This window comes from Sus scrofa, chromosome 4 (assembly GCF_054392235.1).
Source record: "Sus scrofa isolate SSC_HxYL_T2T_F1_AM1 chromosome 4, Sscrofa_HxYL_maternal_Yorkshire_Landrace_v2.0, whole genome shotgun sequence".
NCBI lineage: Eukaryota > Metazoa > Chordata > Mammalia > Artiodactyla > Suidae > Sus > Sus scrofa.
In genome coordinates, this window is record NC_139386.1 from 10,504,364 (window position 1) to 10,521,913 (window position 17,550).

A 17,550-nucleotide genomic window follows, 5' to 3' on the forward strand; every position below is an offset into this window, starting at 1 on the left:
GGATGTTTCCCCTGCACTGTGTGGTGGCTCTCAGGCTTTTGCGTGCGGAGGGCCCCGGGGACCCAGATTCCCACCTAAGCCTGCCCCGCGGAGTCCTCCGCACCCCGGCAGGGTGTGGTCAGCTCACCCACCGCACGGTTCCTTTCCTTTGCCAGCCGAGCCCCATCAAGAAGGAGCGCTCGCCCAGACCTCAGAGCTTCTGCCACTCCTCCAGCATCTCGCCCCAGGACAAGCTGTCGCTGCCGGGGTTCAGCACTCCACGGGACAAACAGCGGCTCTCCTACGGCGCCTTCACCAACCAGATCTTCGTCTCCACAAGCACAGACTCGCCCACATCACCGACCACAGAGGCGCCCCCGCTGCCTCCTAGAAACTCCGGGAAAGGTACGAGCCTTGAGAAGGCCTTTCGACTCCATCCTCAGAGCTGAGAGCTGACCCGGGTACATTGGAGTGGCAGGTGGGATGTGACCTCAGGGACAGCTTGAAATAGGGACCTTGCCATTTGCCAGGTTACAGCTGAGGAAGGGGTGTCACGGGCACTGCTCGCACCTTGTCTCTTGAGAACCTCAAGCGATCCAGTGCGGTATTTGCTTTGTGCCCATTGTATAGATGAGGAAACTGAGGTAGAGGGACCTCTACCCAAGGTCATGCAGCTGGTAAGTGGTGGAGTTGAGATTCAGTCCAGGGTCCACATGGCTTCCAAACCAGTGCCTTTTCCTGTGTACTGTGAAATAGAACTTCACTTCTTCTTTGCAGACTTCCTTTACTCTAAAATGTCTGTCTTCTGAAGCCGCGAGTAGTGACAGTGGTGTTGGTAGTTAGGAAGCTCTTGCTTTATGAGAGGCCCTGAGCCTGCCTGCGTTTTTCCACTCAGAGTGAGGTACGTAGTTCACTTGCTAGCACCCTGAGACAGGGGCCGAGGTTCAGAGGGGTCCAGGGGCAGGCCTGAGGGTCTCAGGTGTTTGGGATCTCGCCCAGGCCTATGTGAGCTGAGCCCGCAGTCCTGTGGTTTTTCATGGTGAGTGGTTTTTCATGAGGGATCCACCCCCCACCCCCCAGGGCTGGATCGTATCCAGCACCCTCATGGGGGGACCCCGTGAGGGGGGAGGGCTACTGATTCTGCAGCCACGAAGCACCTGGGCTGCCCCGATTCCACAGGGGCCCTGCCCCGAGTGTCCATGTCCCCGCGCAGGAGGAATTGCGCGGCACCCAGAGCTGCAGCCCCCACGCGCGGGGTCCTCCCTGTGGCCTCGGCTCCTGCTAAGGCAGGTTGGAGGGCCCAGGGCACAATGCCGCGCCTATTTGGATCACAGTGGGGCTATTTTCTGGGAAATGTGAGCTTTATTCAAAACAGTGTTTTTTCAGAGCTTATTCTCCATTGAAATGGGCTTATAAATGGGAGCTGTGTTCTTAGAGAGACCCCAAACGGCCTCAGAGATGATAACGGAGAATGTGAAAATAAGGCTTGGGCGTGAACGGTACTCCTCGGCGATGACCAGTGACCGGAACAGCCATGGCACACGGAAGCCAAAGGCTTCACCTGCCAGCCTTGCTTCCCCATTTCATGCCACAGGTTAGGCTAGAAGGTACCTTCTAAATCGCTGGCCTATCACCGTGCAGATCTGGGCTCGCCTCTGGGAAGTGATATTCCCCATCACGCAGCAATCTGCAGAGGTCCCTTTCTGCACCCGAGAGAGGACCAGGAGAAAATTCTAGACCCATAAAATTATCAAAAAGTATCTCCAGAGGGGTCCACGTCCCTTAATTGTGTTGCCAAAAACTGGTGATGACCTGTCTAGGCAGCCAAGCCGGGCCTGTTCACACAGCCCCTGGGTCATTGAGAATCTTGGGGAAAGTCCACAGGAGAAAATGACGCAAGGCCTAGGGGCCAGGAGCCCCCCACCTCCTTGTACCCCTTTTTGTAGTTTTATCTGGAAGGGACACAGAAACCCACAAAGTAAACTGACTCAACGCCAAGTATTTCTCTCTCTTGCCTTGAATAGATTCTAATTAGTTCTAGAAGACAAAGATCAAATTTATTTAGTGATCCAGCTGCTGAAACAAGTGCTTGGAGACTTGGCCACAGCAACCATGGTCAGCTAAGGGTAGACTCCTCCCCCCGCCACCCCCAGATCCCATAAATGAACATAGAAATCCCTCTCTGCTACAATCAGACCGTCCTTCCAGGGTGGGGGACAGCAGATTCGGAGATTGGGCCTGAGCTGCTGCAACACAAGAGCACAGCCTCCCGGTGATGTTTTTGAGGGGCCAGAAATGGGAGGTGCTTCCTGCAGCCAGCTCGGCTCACGTGCTCTTAGGTTTGTGTGGAAGGGTGACAGTGTTGGAACGGGGCCTTAGGAGCCAGAGTTGAAGATCAGCTGATGCTCTGTGTTCCTTACGTCCTCTGGGACACCACTCTGTGGGACAACTGATGGACCCGTCTGCATGAAGTAGAGATGTCTTGGGCCTGTCGTTTGCCTCCCCGGAGGCAAAGCAGAGGTATCTGCCTGCCACAGAGGTCATCTCCGCACCATCAACTTGGGGGATGGAAGGCAGAGGCAACTCATGGTAAAGTTTCCACTGGTAAAGGAACTACGGAGGGCAAAGTAGAAAAACATCAGTCTGAATCCAGCTTAGGAAACATGTTTGGCTTTTTAGGGCCGCATCCACTGCATATGGAGGTTCCCAGGCTAGGGGTCGAACGGAGTTGTAGCTGCCAGTCTACACCACAGCCACAGCAATGCAGGATCCAAGCTGCATCTGCAACCTACACCATAGCTTACAGCAGCGCAGGATCCTTAGCCCACTGAGCAAGGATGAGGATCGAACGTGTGTCCTCATGGATAGTAGTCAGGTTCATTTCCCCTGCGCCACAGTAGGAACTCCCAGGAATATTGATTGATTGATTGTCCTTCTAGGGCCACACCTGCAGCACATGGAGGTTCCCAGGCTAGGGGTCTAATCAGAGCTATAGCCGCCGGCCTACACCACAGCCACAGCAATGCCAGATCCAAGCCGCGTCTGCGACCTACACCACAGCTCACGGCAATGCCGGATTCTTGACCCACTGACCGAGGCCAGGAATCGAACCCGCAACCTCATGGTTCCTAGTTGGATTCATTTCCTCTGCGCCACGACAGGAACTCCAGGAATATTTTTTTAAAAAGTCCAGCTGCCTCATGAAGATGCAGACGTTTCACCTAACGTGCCACTGGGCAGAGCCCCCTGTGCTTGAGCAGGGCTCCACTCAGAGCTGGACGACTCAGCCGTTCAGACTCGCAAACTCACCACCGTTAAGCCTTCACAACCTGCTGCTGCCTAACCCGTTTTTACATGCGAAGTCCAGCAAGATTAAATCAAGGCTATAAAATGAAGGATGCAGACGTGTCTCACTCCCGATCAGCTCCCCCTGCACGGAGTTGAGCGTATCTTTACTGAGACTGCATGTTCTTTGTGATTGCAGAGACGGGTGCATTCTTCATCATTAAGCTAAAATCATGTCAAAGAACCTGGACTTTTTTTTTTATTTTTTTAGAGCTGGAAGGATATTGAAAGGTTCATGCAGTCTTTGTACTGCTACAGAAACGAAGCCCTGGAAAGGAAAGGTTAAGCAGCTTCCTTCAGGTTACACAGCGGCTGGAAATTAAAGTGGGTCTTAGGACTTGTCAGCCAGATCTGCGAGTTTCTTTTCCGTGTTGAGGAAGAGGGTCCATCTCTGTCCTGTCTTCCTCGTGCAGTTATCATCAGAATCCAGTGATACTGTGTGAAAAAGCATTTGTCCAACACAGAGCCTGGAACTCCCGGGAGGGCCTCCCATCCCATCAGGACAGCTAGGCTGTGACTCCACAGACGTCTCCAAGGTTGGGAAGAAGGTGGGAGCAGCGTGGTACCCAGACCACTGCTTGGAAGCAGTGCTGCTTGCTCGTGGTTTGACTGGTTACACTGTTTGCAAGTAGTTTGAAGCTACAGCACTGCCGTTTTCTCACTGCGCAGTCGCATAGCTTTCGCACGGCGGTACCCAGCCTGCGCCTGACAAGAGGTTGCTATGTGGGTGCATGACAAGGACGGGAAGCTTGTGGCTCAGTGCCTGGCACCTGGTCAGTGCCCGGGGAAGGGTGCTCCTGCTGGAATTGGAACCACTGCAGCTCCTCACTCTAACAGAGGTCCTTTTGGGAATAGGAGCCAGGGTGAAGCTGCCCAAATGGGGTAAAGTGCTCAAATGGCAAAGCCTGGCATGATGTGGGTGCCTTTAACTCCAAAAATTTGTCAAGTGAAGTAAAAGATACATCTGATCTCAGGAAGGTTATTTAACTTACTTGAAACAACTGAGTTTCAGGCCTTTAGAACCACAGAGTGAGATGTTGATTGCAGCTCATTCGCGTCTGTTCATGAAATCAGTCCCCTAGACTGGGCGTCGTGTAGCCCCTCTCTCCGCACGTCCTGTGAGCACCTGTGTGAATCCTGCAGTCCACACTCGCTCTGACGCGGACTTTCTGTTTCGCGCAGGCTCCGGCCTTGGTCTGATAAACTGGCAGACCATCTGCCCAAAAGCAGCACAGGGCCTGGCACACCGAGGGCTTGGTGGGTGCTTGTCACAGAATGTTAAACCCGACGCTGCCCTGGCCGTCAGTTTAGGTGAAAAGACTAAACATACGCATTAGCCTGAGAATATAGCTTGAGAATAACACGCTGTCCAAGGCAGATCCATCTGTAAACCAGACTGGCTGCTGGGTGGCTGTGAGCCCCTCTTTCTCCTCGGCTCTCCCTTGCCCCACCCGGGAGAACAGGCTTCCCCCGCCATGTGCTGATTCTGTGCCTGTCCTGGCCGTGATTCAGGGACTGCATCTGAAAAGTAGGGATTGGGTGTCTGGCTGGGTCCCTGCATAGAACGTGACATGATGTCTGCCATTAGCCCAGTGTGAGCGTTCAATACCCAGTAGCCTGTTGGCACCTGCTGCCCGTGTGCAGTTTGGCAAGTGTTCCAGGCCCGGGAATGTAGTGAAGGCCAGAGAGGGGGTTCTGCTTGGAAGCTCGCCCTTCACTGGGAGAGCAAGCTGGGAATTGTACCATCAGGGGCAGCTCCGAGTGCCCCCCAGACCTGAAGAGGGTGAAGGAAGTCTAGCAGGCAGGACTCCTCCAGCCTGGGGGCCGGATATGAGCTGTCGCTGCAGCCCTGGCACAGAGGGGGCGAGCTCCATCCCTGCTTGTTGAGTGAATAAACAACAGCAGAATCAGTGAGAGCAGGTCTCAGGAATGTATGGCCAGAGCAAGGAGGGCCACTCCTAACACCACCCAGATGTCCTGGGAGGCATCATTGACTTGCTTCTGCAGAATGTTTATGGCCAAACTCAGCTGTGTCAGCGTTTTGTGCACCATTTGTCTCTAATTTGAGGTCTGTGACAGCAGCTGGAGGAGGCAGAGGGGTGGCAGGGGAGAGGACGCCTTGGGATATAGGTGGCCAGCCACCGCCAAAGTGCTGCTGGGTGAGTCAGGTTGCTGAGCAGGTGTTTTCCTGTGAGTGGCATTGTTCATATACTGAATGACTGTGGAGTTTCCTGGGATGTTTTATCTTGTGTGAAGACAGCCATTTGAGTAGCTCCATTTAAAAGCTTCCCAGGGACCGTTGTCCTGGGATTTTTTTTTTTTTGGTTTAATGGGTTTTTTTTTTTTTTTTGTCTTTTGCCTATTTTTGTCACTCAATCCTTTGTAAAGCATTACACACATGTTACATGTCAGCTTGCACTGGCCTCCTTGCTGGCCGAGAGCATGTCTGTGGCTTCTGCCCTCAGCAGTGGCCTCCGGCACAGGCTTGCCACCAAGTCGCCCGACAGCCAGGGTGTGGACAAGGAAGCAGGAAAATCTTTGTGCGTCTCCTGTAGAAGAACAGAGAAGTGTGAAGAACCAGCCCTGAGCCCCTGAAGTTGGGCCCTTTTCTCTTAATGATCAGGGTCCTGGAAGAAGATTAAGGGAATTGTGTCTGGGGATGTGAATAGCTTCTGTGTTTTGTGTGTAGCGCTGTGTCCTTCACAGCAGCACCCTGTGTGCTGGGACCCTGCCGGCTCTACTGCCAGTTTACTGTGGTTTCACCACCCCCACAACACCTCCCTGAGCCTGTTTCCCCATCTGAGCCTGGAGATCACAGTAGCCTCTTCATTCTTCTCTAAACAAATGTATTGCCGAGTTCCTGTCATGGCTCAGTGGTTAATGAATCTGACTAGGAGCCATGAGGTTGCGGGTTTGATCTCTGGCCTCGCTCAGTGGGTTAAGGATCTGGCATTGCCGTGAGCTGTGGTGTAGGTCGCAGACACAGCTCGGATCCCACGTGGCTGTGGCTATGGCCATGGCCAGCAGCTGTAGCTCCGATTAGACCCCTAGCCTGGGAACCTCCATATGCCGTGGGTGCGGCCCTAGAAAAGACCAAAAAAAGATAAACAAATGTATTGCATTTTTATCTACTTTTTGCTTTTTAGGGCCACACTTTCGGCATATGGAGGTTCCCAGGCTAGGGGGTTGAATTGGAGTTACAGCTGCCAGCCTGTGCCACAGCCACGGCAATGCAGGATCCAAGCCACATCTGCAACCTACACCACAGCTCACGGCAGCAACTCTGGATCCTTAACCCACTGAGTGAGGCCGGAGATCAAACCCGAAACCTCATGGTTCCTAGTGAGGTTCGTTTCTGTTGTGCCATGACAGGAACTCCCCTTTATCTATTTTTTAAGTGATATAAGCTTTCTACTCTTTCAAGCTCTGTACTACAAAACCCATTAAAAAATGGTAAATTTGGAGTTCCTGCTGTGGTACAGCAGGATCAGTGGCATCTCTGCATCACCAGGACGCAGGTTCAATCCTCAGTCCAGCCCAGTGGGTTAAGAATCCAGCACTGCTGCAGATGTGGCTCAGACCTGATCCCTGGCCTGGAAACTCCAAATGCTGCAAGGCAGCCAAAAGATAAAAAAGAAGGAAAATGGTAACTTCTTCATTTGTATTGTCCAGAGTTGTATATTTAACTCTGTCCTTAACTCATGTCATTGAAACGTTTCCACATGGCATGTTAAAGTATGCATATTATACTGCTACAGACAGTTAAGTTTCAAAGGTGTTTTGGTTTTTGTTTTGCTTTGTTTTTGTAGCGTCTGCTTCTGCAGCATATGGAAGTTCCCAGGGGTTGAATTGGAGCTGTAGCTGCTACCCTACACCACAGCTCAGGGCAACGCCAGCTCCTTAACCGACTGGGCAAGGCCAGGGACCACACCTATCATGGATACTAGTCAGATTGGTTTCTGCTGCGCCACAACGGGAACTCTCCAAAGGTGTGCTCTTACTTGGTCTCCTAGCGTGAAAGACGGCTGGGTTTTCTGTTTTACTAAAAACCTGAGGTACAAAGACAGGGGAGAACCCTCCTGACCTGCACCGTGAACTCTTTCCATGGACTCAACTGGCGTGCCCAGAACGTGCCAGGCATGTGAGATGGGGAGACGGTGTGGCTCCTGGTCCGAGGGGGCCCCCAGCCTGGAAGGAGGAGAGAGTAGCTGATGCAGGGTGGAGGCTGTGCAGCACCATGAAGCCTTGCAAGCACGCAAAGAGGGGCTGCTGCTCCAGGGCGAAGGAGGGGTTAGAAGCTTCTGGATGGGGTTACATTGGGGCTGACCCTGGACAGATGCAGGGGTGAGGAGGGAGACAGCACAGTGGCTCCTGAGATGCCGTGATGGGCTTCCATGCTCTGGCTGCACCTCTGAGCCTCAGGCCTCAGGGGCCTCTCCAAGCTCGTGACAGTAAGGCGCTCGTGGCAACACAGCTCAGGGCCATGAGCTAGAGTTGCAGGCATGTCCACGAGTGACCAAGAGGCTACTGGACACATGACAGCAACCCAGGCACGTGAAGCCCCGGTGAGAGCTGCCGTCCGCTGTTTTGTCATGGAGACCGTCTAATAATTTAACCTCAGTTGTTTAGAGCAGCTTTGGAAGTCTAGACCCATATTTTTGAGGAAAATTGTTAGAAGATATTTGACACAATAGCCAGCATTAGTGGCAAATGAGGTTTGGGGGTGTTTCCTGCTCCCTCCCACGGCCCCTGGCAGGGTTCAGGGGAGTGACCCGGCCGAGCCCCTTCCCCCACCTTTTAGTCTTGCCTCCCACCCCTTTTGAGTTTGTTCAATGCTGTGTTTACTCTTTATTTTGTTTTGTTGTAGCTTGCCTTTTTTTTTTTTTTTTTTTTTTTTTTTGTCTTTTTGCCTTTTTTTAGGGCCGCATTCGAGGCACATGGAGGTTCCAGGCTAGGGGTCTAATCTGAGCTGTAGCCACTGGCCTACACCACAGCCACAGCAACTCGGGATCCTTAGCCCACTGCGCAAGGCCAGGGATCGAACCCGCATCCTCATGGGTGCTAGTCAGATGCATTTCCTCCAAGCCATGACAGGAACTCCCTGTTTTAGCTGTCTTTACCCTGCCGGAATTGCTTCTTTCCTGACTGAGGCAATGCTCAGGTTTATTGTGCATGAAACATCCTTTTTAGTGCTTAGAGACTCGTTACTCATATTGGAAGTCTTCGAGCTGTTGGTAGGTTAAAAAATAGTGTCTATTCTTTATGGGGTCTGACCCGGCGTTTTCCGCCCTTTTTAAACATCTCCTACCGGCCAAGAAGAGTTGGTGGTATCTTCCTTTCCGTAGTTTCTATTACAGAACAGCAGGTGGGTCTGTCGGTGTGTTTTCTATGGAAGTAGGTGACAGCATTGAATTTTACTTTTCAAACATCACACCATCCCTCCCTAGTTCCTCTCTCCCTGGTTTTTGATCCCTTGACCTAAGTGAAATGGTCTGCCTTATTTAGGGATCGCAAGCCTTAACACCAGAGAAGGAGCCATTTATTCATGCCCTTATTCCACACTGTATTACTAAATTAGGCTTACTCTGCACCAAGCCAGAGAAAAGCCTGACCCTATTAGAACCTGCAGCATGTGGGGGAGAGGCAGTAATCAAGTGAGCAAAGACAAAGAATTCAGATGGTGGCAGCTGACAGGAAGAAAGTAAGAAGGCTGTGATGACATGAACACTAATCCCCGTGTGTCTTAAATGATGCAGGAGGCTTGATTTTGCTTGGTTTGTGGTTACAGGACAGCTCTGCTCTGATCGCTCCTAAAATCACGCACAAACTTTGCCTGGAGGTTCCATGGGGAATCTCAGGCAATTTCCAGGCTTGGGTTTGGAACTGATTGAATGGCCCTTCAGATGCACTTCATCCGAGCGTCCCTAGATGGCGATAAAGATGAAACTGCAGGAGAGTCTCACCATTGTCTATTATCTACTCTCCATTTTTTTTCCCAGAGGAAAGTTACGCTTCCTCGTGCTGAACGTTGTTGTTGTTGCTCTTTTCCTCGTGTCCCCCAGCCCAGGAAATGCTGGCCTGCCTTTCAGGACGGGGTGAGCTCCTGCCGTTCCCAGGGACCTGCCTCGTGGCCCAGCCGCTGCCCCTCATGGCTGCATAGCTGTGATCCTGCCCAGCCCTGCTTTCCTGGCTGCAAAATGGGGCCAGTTACTCCCGCCCTCACTGCTCACAGGGTTGTTAGGAAAATCAAGGGGAGTAGCACATACACACACTTTGAAAACTAGGCCGTGTTAGATGAACACAAGGCTGTGATGACAGTGACTTCCTTGTTACAGAAATAAAATCGTTTCTGAACCTGCAGGGTCGCGTGCCGGAACGAGGCATTGATTCGGGCCATCCCATCAACAGGACTGAGAATAAATGCTACAACCGGGGCCCTTTAATCCTGAAGCAGATGACCCTTTTACTGAGATTAACAGTGTTTATTTCTAAGATGAGACTAATTTTGAGAAACAAGGGTTTAAGCAGTGCTGTACTGACCAGTAATTGATCATGGGAAATAGCAAAGCTTATTTTCCCAAGGAAGGCAGGCCAGCAGTAATTAAGCTTTTCTCTTAATACACAGACTGTAAAAAGCTCTTTTGGAGCCTTTCTGGATCACAAGGTACCTACTCTCCTGTGTGAAACACTTGGTGTGGCAGTGTTCCTAGCTTTCTTTGTTTTTCCCTTTTTTCCTCTTTTAATGTTTGCAGAAGCTGATTGTTGCTCATGAACGCACTTAAACCGTATATCTGGTAATAATCTCAAACTTCCATATGCCTCGGTGTGGCCCTAAAAAAAAAAAAATTCAACCAAACTCCGTTTTTTTTTAAAACATTAGTTCAAAAAGTCAACTTTTTGCAGTCATGGTTTGTGTGTGTGTGAGGTGTATTAATGTCATTACTGCCATCCTGTCGTTATCTCTGGAGAAAGTTGAGACTTTTAAAAATATCTATAAAGGGGGAGTTCCTGTTGTGGTGCGGCGGAAGCGAATCCGACTGGGAACCATAAGGTTGCAGGTTCGATCCCTGGCCTCACTCGGTGGGTTAAGGATCCGGCATTGCCGTGAGCTGTGGTGTAGGTCGCAGACGCGGCTCAGATCCCGCATTGCTGTGGCTGTGGTATAGGCCGGTGGCTACAGCTCGGATTAGACCCCTAGCCTGGGAACCTCCATATGCTGTGGGTGCGGCCCAAAAACAGACAATAAATATATAGAAGTATCTATAGAAATCAGTATCTTAACTTGTTCAGGCTCCCTATGATATAATAGGGGGTTGATGATTTCTAGAATATTTCAGAATTTGAGGAAAAAAGGGTTTTCGAATTTCCCTTCTTTCCAAGTAAGCCTTTATAGTAGAGCCTTCATTATTTATAAAATCCATCAAAAAAAAAAAAAAAAAACTTCAGGCAGATTTTGCTGATTAAAAAAGTTGTCATGGAGAGAAAAACTGCTCTGTAGATCCTTTTTCATGTTTCCAGCCGAGGCCCATCGGAAGCTTAGCCCACGTTCTGCTCTTTCTCCATCGATTTCACTGGCAGTGCCATGCTCCTTCTTCCTCACTCGGTTTTGCAATGATTCCAGTGAGTTACTGGTTTAAAATGTGTGTTTTGTTTTCTCCATTGTATCCAAATGACGCTCTAAAACTTGTCCTGTTCTGTGTTGACTGACATCGGATTCCCCAAAGGCACGCACTCCTTTTTCTACCAGCAGTTTTTAAAACCCTCTCTGAGAGGTCCCAGGTTGAGGGACTTGGCCGTGCCCAGCCAGGTGCCTCTGTCTGTGTATAGCCCCCCACTGGACGCGGGGGAGTGACTGCATACGGGCTGTGGTGTCTGTGAGACTGGGATTAACCTTCCTGCCCCATTCGATTCCTTTCCAGGTCCACCTGGCCCACCTTCAACACTCCCTCTAAGCACCCAGACCTCTAGTGGCAGCTCCACCCTGTCCAAGAAGAGGCCTCCTCCCCCGCCACCCGGACACAAGAGAACCCTATCCGACCCTCCCAGCCCACTCCCTCACGGGCCCCCAAACAAAGGCGCAGTTCCTTGGGGTAAGTCATCCTCAAGTCAGGCCGACACTGCCCGGGCCAGGCAGCGCGTGGGGCTCAGGGGACAGTGGCCACGCAGCGCGCACTCAGCAGGCGGCTCAGCCCGCTCTTGCGCGCTGCATGAGGGCGTGGATGGTGTGGTTGCACAGCCTCGGAAAGTCAAGAAGCATCTGGGGAAACATGCACCATCCCGTGGAAAACTGTAATAACGTGCCGAGCATGTGCGTGCCCCAGACACGGTGCTCAGGAGCCGTCCCCCAAGCCCCCTGCCCCAGTTGCAGCTCAGCGTGGGCGCCGTGCCCTCACAGCAGCTGGAAGGCTCCTCTCCAGCTGTGCTTGGCCACGGGCACCCCTCACCCTGCACTTCAGGCACACGTGAGCCCCTCGCCCTCCGGGTCTCTGTCCCGGCCCCTGTCCTCCGCTCAGCCTCCCCGGCCTGCCTTCCCCTCCGCGTCCCGGGACCACCCCTCCCTGCGGCCCTGCCACACGCTTGAAAGCCTGGCTTCCCGGGGTCCTTCTCAGCCTGCATGTCTGTCTCCCTGGCCGGCCTCCGCTCCCAGGAAGCCCCCGTTACCACCTCCGTGTCACTCCCTATGGCCTTCAGGCCCCGTATCACCACGGATGGGTAGTTTATTTGTCTCTGGTCTTTTGGTCCCTGGAATGTGAGCCCCACGGGAGCAGGGACCTTGTCTGTCTTGGTCTTGTCCGTGTTCGCTGAGCCTCACATCAAGCTGGTGTGCGGTAGGTTCTCAATCATGACTTGGGAATAAATAAACCTGCCCAGAGCCAGTTAGGAGTTTACTGTTTCAGTGACACTGACAGCAGATAACAAAGGTCCATCCACAAGGAGCAGTTTCCATCTCTGTCCACTTTTTGGTGCACCAGCCTGCCAGCAGTTTCAGTCAAGAGCCGAGTGTCTCCTGGTGCCCACGGGGTCCTGGCTTCACTGGTTTGCACATCTCATCTCCTCCTCCAGGGAGTTGCGCTGTGGCATTTTTGGTTGTGTTTTCATTGTACCTGATTGGTTACTCAGCAAAGGCTTCGTCAATAAAGCCCATATTAGTTGTTCTGAACTTGGGGGGCTTTTGGAAAAAGCCACTCTGCCCACTTGCAGGTTGGCTCACCGGTGTGTCACGAGGCCCAAGTGCCACGGCACGTCTCTGTTCAGCCGGTCCCTCTGCTCGCCTTTGCCTCTGGTCTGGGTGTCTCAACCCACATGCTCGAGGGACTCGTAGTCCAGGGAGGAGACGGGCGGGGAGACGTGTGTGGTATGTGCTCTCTCCCCTGAGGGTGCTGTGCCAACCAGACACTGTGGAAGTGCTGACCCAGGGTGTCCAGCTGCACAGCGAGGCTTCACAGGGGACAGCGGGTGTTGACAGTCGATTCCTGATGAGCTGAGCCGGGCGGAGCGGTCGAGGGCACGGCCCAGGTGCCCATCAGCACCTCGCAGGTCCCTGCCGCTGCCAGAGGCCCCACACCAGGCCTCCCGGAGTCCCCAGGGTTTGTCCAAAGGGACTTTGCCCCAAAGAACATTCCACTGAAGGTCACGCGTTTCCTGCAGATTTTCACACCGTAAATCACCGATTAACCTTCTTTTCAAATTTCACCAAGCTTTGATCCGTTGTTTACTCGGGTTTTATTTCCGTGTCGTATATTGTGCTTCACAGTCTCCATCACGGTACAGTTATACCGCCCAGCTTTCGGGCTTGAGAGTTGGCCTCTTAGGTGTCTGTCACATGACAGCAGCAGGACCAGCAGCTGCTGTGTGTTGGGTTTGGGCTTGGTTTTGGTGTTTTTGTTGTGAACAAGGGGCATTTTATTTTCCACTAAGAGTCACCCCTTTATGAGAGTGATGTGGTGCCTTAGACGGTGAGAAGGGAGCCTTCGGGCTTTGGAAGCCGCGGGCTGCCTCTTCTCACCAGCCTCAAGGGACAAAAATCAGTCTGTCCACGCAAAAGTAACACAGTTGTCTGCGTCGTGGACTCGGGGGGTCTCGCCCAAACAGCCCCAGGTGGCTCTGCGGCCGTCGGGGCTGTTCTCCTGAGCTGGTTGTGTGTGCACAGGTGAGATGTTGTTGACAGTGTCTGCCGGGCCTCTGAGCAGCTGTTGCAGTGGCTCTGGTCCCAGTCTGCGTGCTGGATGTTGTGTGATCACTGCGGGTTTTATCCCTGCCTGTCCCCTGCTGACCTCGTGGTCCAGAAGCCAAAGGCGGGGGCCAGACTTGCTACTAAAGCAGAGATTACCTTCCGCAGCTCTGTGTACACCTGTCTCTCCCAGGGTACTGCTCACAAGGGCACATGCTGTTGCTTCTCTGTGGAGCCCCCGCATAGACCCAGTGTCACACTGCCTGGGTTCGAATCCATCTCTACCGCCTGGTAGCCCTTGGCTTTGAGCAGTTACCTTTGACTTCTCCCATGCCTTGGAAGTGGGGCTTGTTAATAGCACGCATCTAATTCTCAGTCCCACAGAGTAGGAAATGCGGGGGCTGTGACTTTAGCAACGGCCACTGTGATGCAGAAGGCTCGCTCTCTGGCCCAGGCCCTCACCTCGGGTGAGTGGGGATCCTGTGGGCTGGGAGCCCCCGTGCCCTCTGCCCTCTCCGTGCTCCTCTGAGTTCTACACGTGACAGCCCATGGTTCCCTTGGCTGTTCCCTCATCTTGGCATTTGTTTGCTTGTAAGTAGGGATGGGAGAAGGTGGCCCGGCCAGTAGACAAGCTGTTACCGCCTCGTCTTTCTGCAGCACGGAGCCTTGACATGTGGGGAGGCCATGCCGGGCTTTCTCCCAGCCAGAACCCGTGTCCGTGGCACCTAGTAGAGCCCAGGCATGGCGCACTGAGATGAGCAGAAGGCAGGCTTTTAACCAGAAGACAGCAGGCCCTTGGGCAGGTTTGGGTTTTGTGGGAACACTGTGGGGGGAGGTTAGGTTGTTTTGGTTTTTGTTTTTATTTTTTTGCGGCTGTGTCCATAGGACGTTGAAATTCCCAGGGCAGGGATCAAACTTAAACCACTGCAGTGACAACACCAGGTCCTTAACCTGCTATGCCACAGGGGAACTCCCAGGACTGTTGGTTTTTGAAGTGGCTAGTCACCACTTCAGACCTCACCTTTGGAGAAAAGTTGTTTATAACATACTTTCTAATAGAGTAATACACATTTTAACACAATTCAAATTAATAAGGAAATGAAGACAAAGGGAGAATTAAAGTACCAAAATAAGATGAATCAGGTGTGTGATCTCTTCACAAAATTCGTAGCGTAAGGTCACATACGGCTGCCAGAAAGAGACCACGGATTTGACATGGACATTCCTACAGGTGAGAGCAAAGAAAAAAATGCAGCCAGCTCTCCTGTTCTCCGTGGCCATAGATTAAGCCTCTGGTTATACTTGGTGTTCTTGTAATTACTACCTGAGATCAGCTTCCCTGGGACCTCCGTCCTTTGTCAGGTATTCAGAGAAGTGCTTACAGCACATAGCCTGGGAAACAATAACATGCACTGAACGAACTTTCTGGAAGCCCGAGTTCTGATCTGTACTCCACTGATTCCTGGCTAAGTGACCTCTGGGAATCACGTACATTCCTTAGCTTGGGCCACTGGGGCTTAAAGTTGGATGAGCTTCTTTTTTTTTTATGGATGAAAAACTACCATGACTTGATTCACTTCTCATATTTCAAGACCTTCCAGTGAAAAGGGTCAGTATTTGAAATGTCTGCAGCACCCACATCTTCTGCTTATAAAAGTGACTTGGGATAGAGATTTCTTTATTCCTTCTTTTTCTTGGATCTCCCAATATGTCTCTCCTCCACGCCCGGCCTGATTTTATCTGCAGTTCTAGAAATTATAATGGCTACTAGCATGTATGGATTGTTCACCATGGACCAGGCACTGTGCGCTTGGTTGTATGTTACTGTATTAAGTATAGATAGGGATTGTCATTGTCCCTGGTTTACTGATGAGGAAATTGAAGTATGAAAGTCACGTGACTGGCATAAGCTCACAGGTCCAATAACTTCAGAGGTGGGATTTGAACTATCTCTGACTCCAAGGCTCGAATTACCCATTCTTCCAGAAGACCCCTCGAGCCAGTGTTCCAGGTACTGCTGGGCAATGCCCTCTTCTCACTCCACACTCTTGGCCCCCAGCTTCTGAGCTTTAGTAAGTGACCTCGAGTCTTGGCCACAGCTGTTTAACTGGCCCGCCTGACGTCTGTGTCCAGCCCTCGCTCCCACACATCTCTCCGTCATCCAGCAGAGTCCTTCGCAAATTGCATGGAGCAAGAAATGCGGATTGAGCCGCTTCCGTGCTTCTGCGCCCTCCCTCTGATGCTATCCTATTTCTGGAAATGTTTCGAAGCGGCACTTTTCTCCCAGGCTTGGCAGGTGGCCTTTGCTGAGCTAAGAGAAGGACAGGACTGCCATCTGCCAGACCACAGGTGTCTGCCAGGCCAGGTGCGCCGGGAGCAGGCCGTGGGCGGACGTGGAGGCATTGGCTCTGAGGGCCCCGCCTTCACTCAGCGACTCCGGGTGACGGCTCTGTGCCAGACACGGCTGGGGAGTGGGGCTGCAGGGAGGAACAGTTTCGGTCTCCATCCGGGAGACACCCACTCACTGAGGAGCTAAACCCCATCTCCGGACAGTCCCTCGGAGAGCTGGGAGTAACTGTCACATGTGGGTCCTGCCCCTGTGGTCCAGCACGGTGCCCCACATGCCACAGTTCCTCGCCTGTGATGCTCGCCCAGTGGAGCAGGTGCTCTTACTCCCATTCTACAGCTGAGGGAACTGAGGCTCAGTGGAAAAAGCAGTGTAATAAAACTCAGGCCTGCCGGTTCGTGGTGCAGCTGGCATTCAAAGCCAGGCTTGTCTGGCTCTGGAATCTCCACCCTGACAGTTCTCTTTGATTAATGGTTGTAGGCTTGCCTGAGGGAGGGAGTCTGGCTTGGGAAGAATGCTCAGAAACTGCCTTTGGAGATGCTCTTTGAAGGTTGCAAAGGAATTTACCCCGAGTAGGAGGGGCTTGGTGTTACAGGGAGAAGGAACAGAGGGCGCAAAGCTGCAGAGGCAGGAGAACAGTGTCTTTGGAGAGTGGCCGGAGGGGAGGGTTAAATGAGGGCCCTGACATGGGGCCTGAGAGTGTGGGGCCACAGCCCCCTGACATGATGGCTCAGCTGTTTGACAGCAGAGTGAGCAGGCACGACGAGCACAGCTGGGGGCGTCGCAGCCTTCTTGGGCTCATATTCCATTTCAGGCATAATGGGGTTAAGAATCTCTGGTTTGGGGTGTGTGCCCCCCAGAAAGGCACTTAATACATGCAACAGTGTATTCCCCTCACTTTGGTTGGTTGGCCCATTTACATCTGCAGGTGTGAGATTCTGTTACAGGGCGCTGTGCTGAAAGAAACGCCCTGCTGCCTTGAGGGAAGCCTCAGCTTGGAGGATGTCTTGAGAGGCTATTAAGTTACAAACTCGTGGAAATACTGATGGTTAGAAGGAGTGTCTTACTAAAATAAAATTGTAAAAAAAATAAAATAAAGCTCTGTTTGAAAGTCTTTGGCCCTGGTAGCTCTGGTTTAGCTTCCTTCTTGTCTCCAGGAGGTCCCACCTTAGCACTCTGCCAGCCTCTCCCCTCCTCGGTCAGTGGGGCTGGCGGGAGGGGAGAGTGGTGGTTTAGGACTGACCCTGGAGACAGGCGGCTTGGCGTCTTAGCTCAGCTCTGACCCTTAACATCGGCTTGACCCTGGGCTGGGCTGGGCTTCTTTGTTTCTTCTTATATGAAATGGAAGGCAGTTCTGTCACATAGCTCAAGACGAAATGACCGTGAGGTACTTAGCACAGGACCTCACCCAGTAAGTGCTCAATACAGAGCAGTTTCTGTTAGTAATGTCCCTGCTGGGGGGTCATGATGGGTTATGAAAAGCACAAATGTTTGCGTACAGGACTCCTAGCACGTGACCTGCAGCCATTGGTTCACTTCACCCTGTTCCCTCATTGTTAAAAAGAGAATGGGGAGTTCTCGTCGTGGCGCAGTGGTTAACGAATCCGACTAGGAACCACGAGGTTGCGGGTTCGATCCTTGCCCTGGCTCAGTGGGTTAACGATCTGGCGTTGCCGTGAGCTGTGGTGTAGGTCGCAGACTCAGCTCG

The 17,550-nt window shown here is 52.3% G+C and overlaps 1 protein-coding gene across 14 annotated transcripts in view; it reads left to right on the forward strand.

Annotated features, from left to right (window-relative positions):
• ASAP1 (ArfGAP with SH3 domain, ankyrin repeat and PH domain 1) overlaps positions 1-17,550 on the forward strand; it is a 344,867-nt gene that overhangs the window by 315,687 nt on the left and 11,630 nt on the right. For 8 of the 14 annotated variants that reach the window (XM_021088909.2, XM_085021651.1, XM_085021654.1 and 5 more), the window contains 2 exons: positions 156-384; positions 11,244-11,414. In XM_021088909.2, coding sequence (XP_020944568.1) covers positions 156-384; positions 11,244-11,414 — 400 coding nt within the window. The remainder of the gene's footprint in view (positions 1-155; positions 385-11,243; positions 11,415-17,550) is intronic. The other 6 variants (XM_021088918.2, XM_085021652.1, XM_085021656.1 and 3 more) reach the window with 1 other exon arrangement.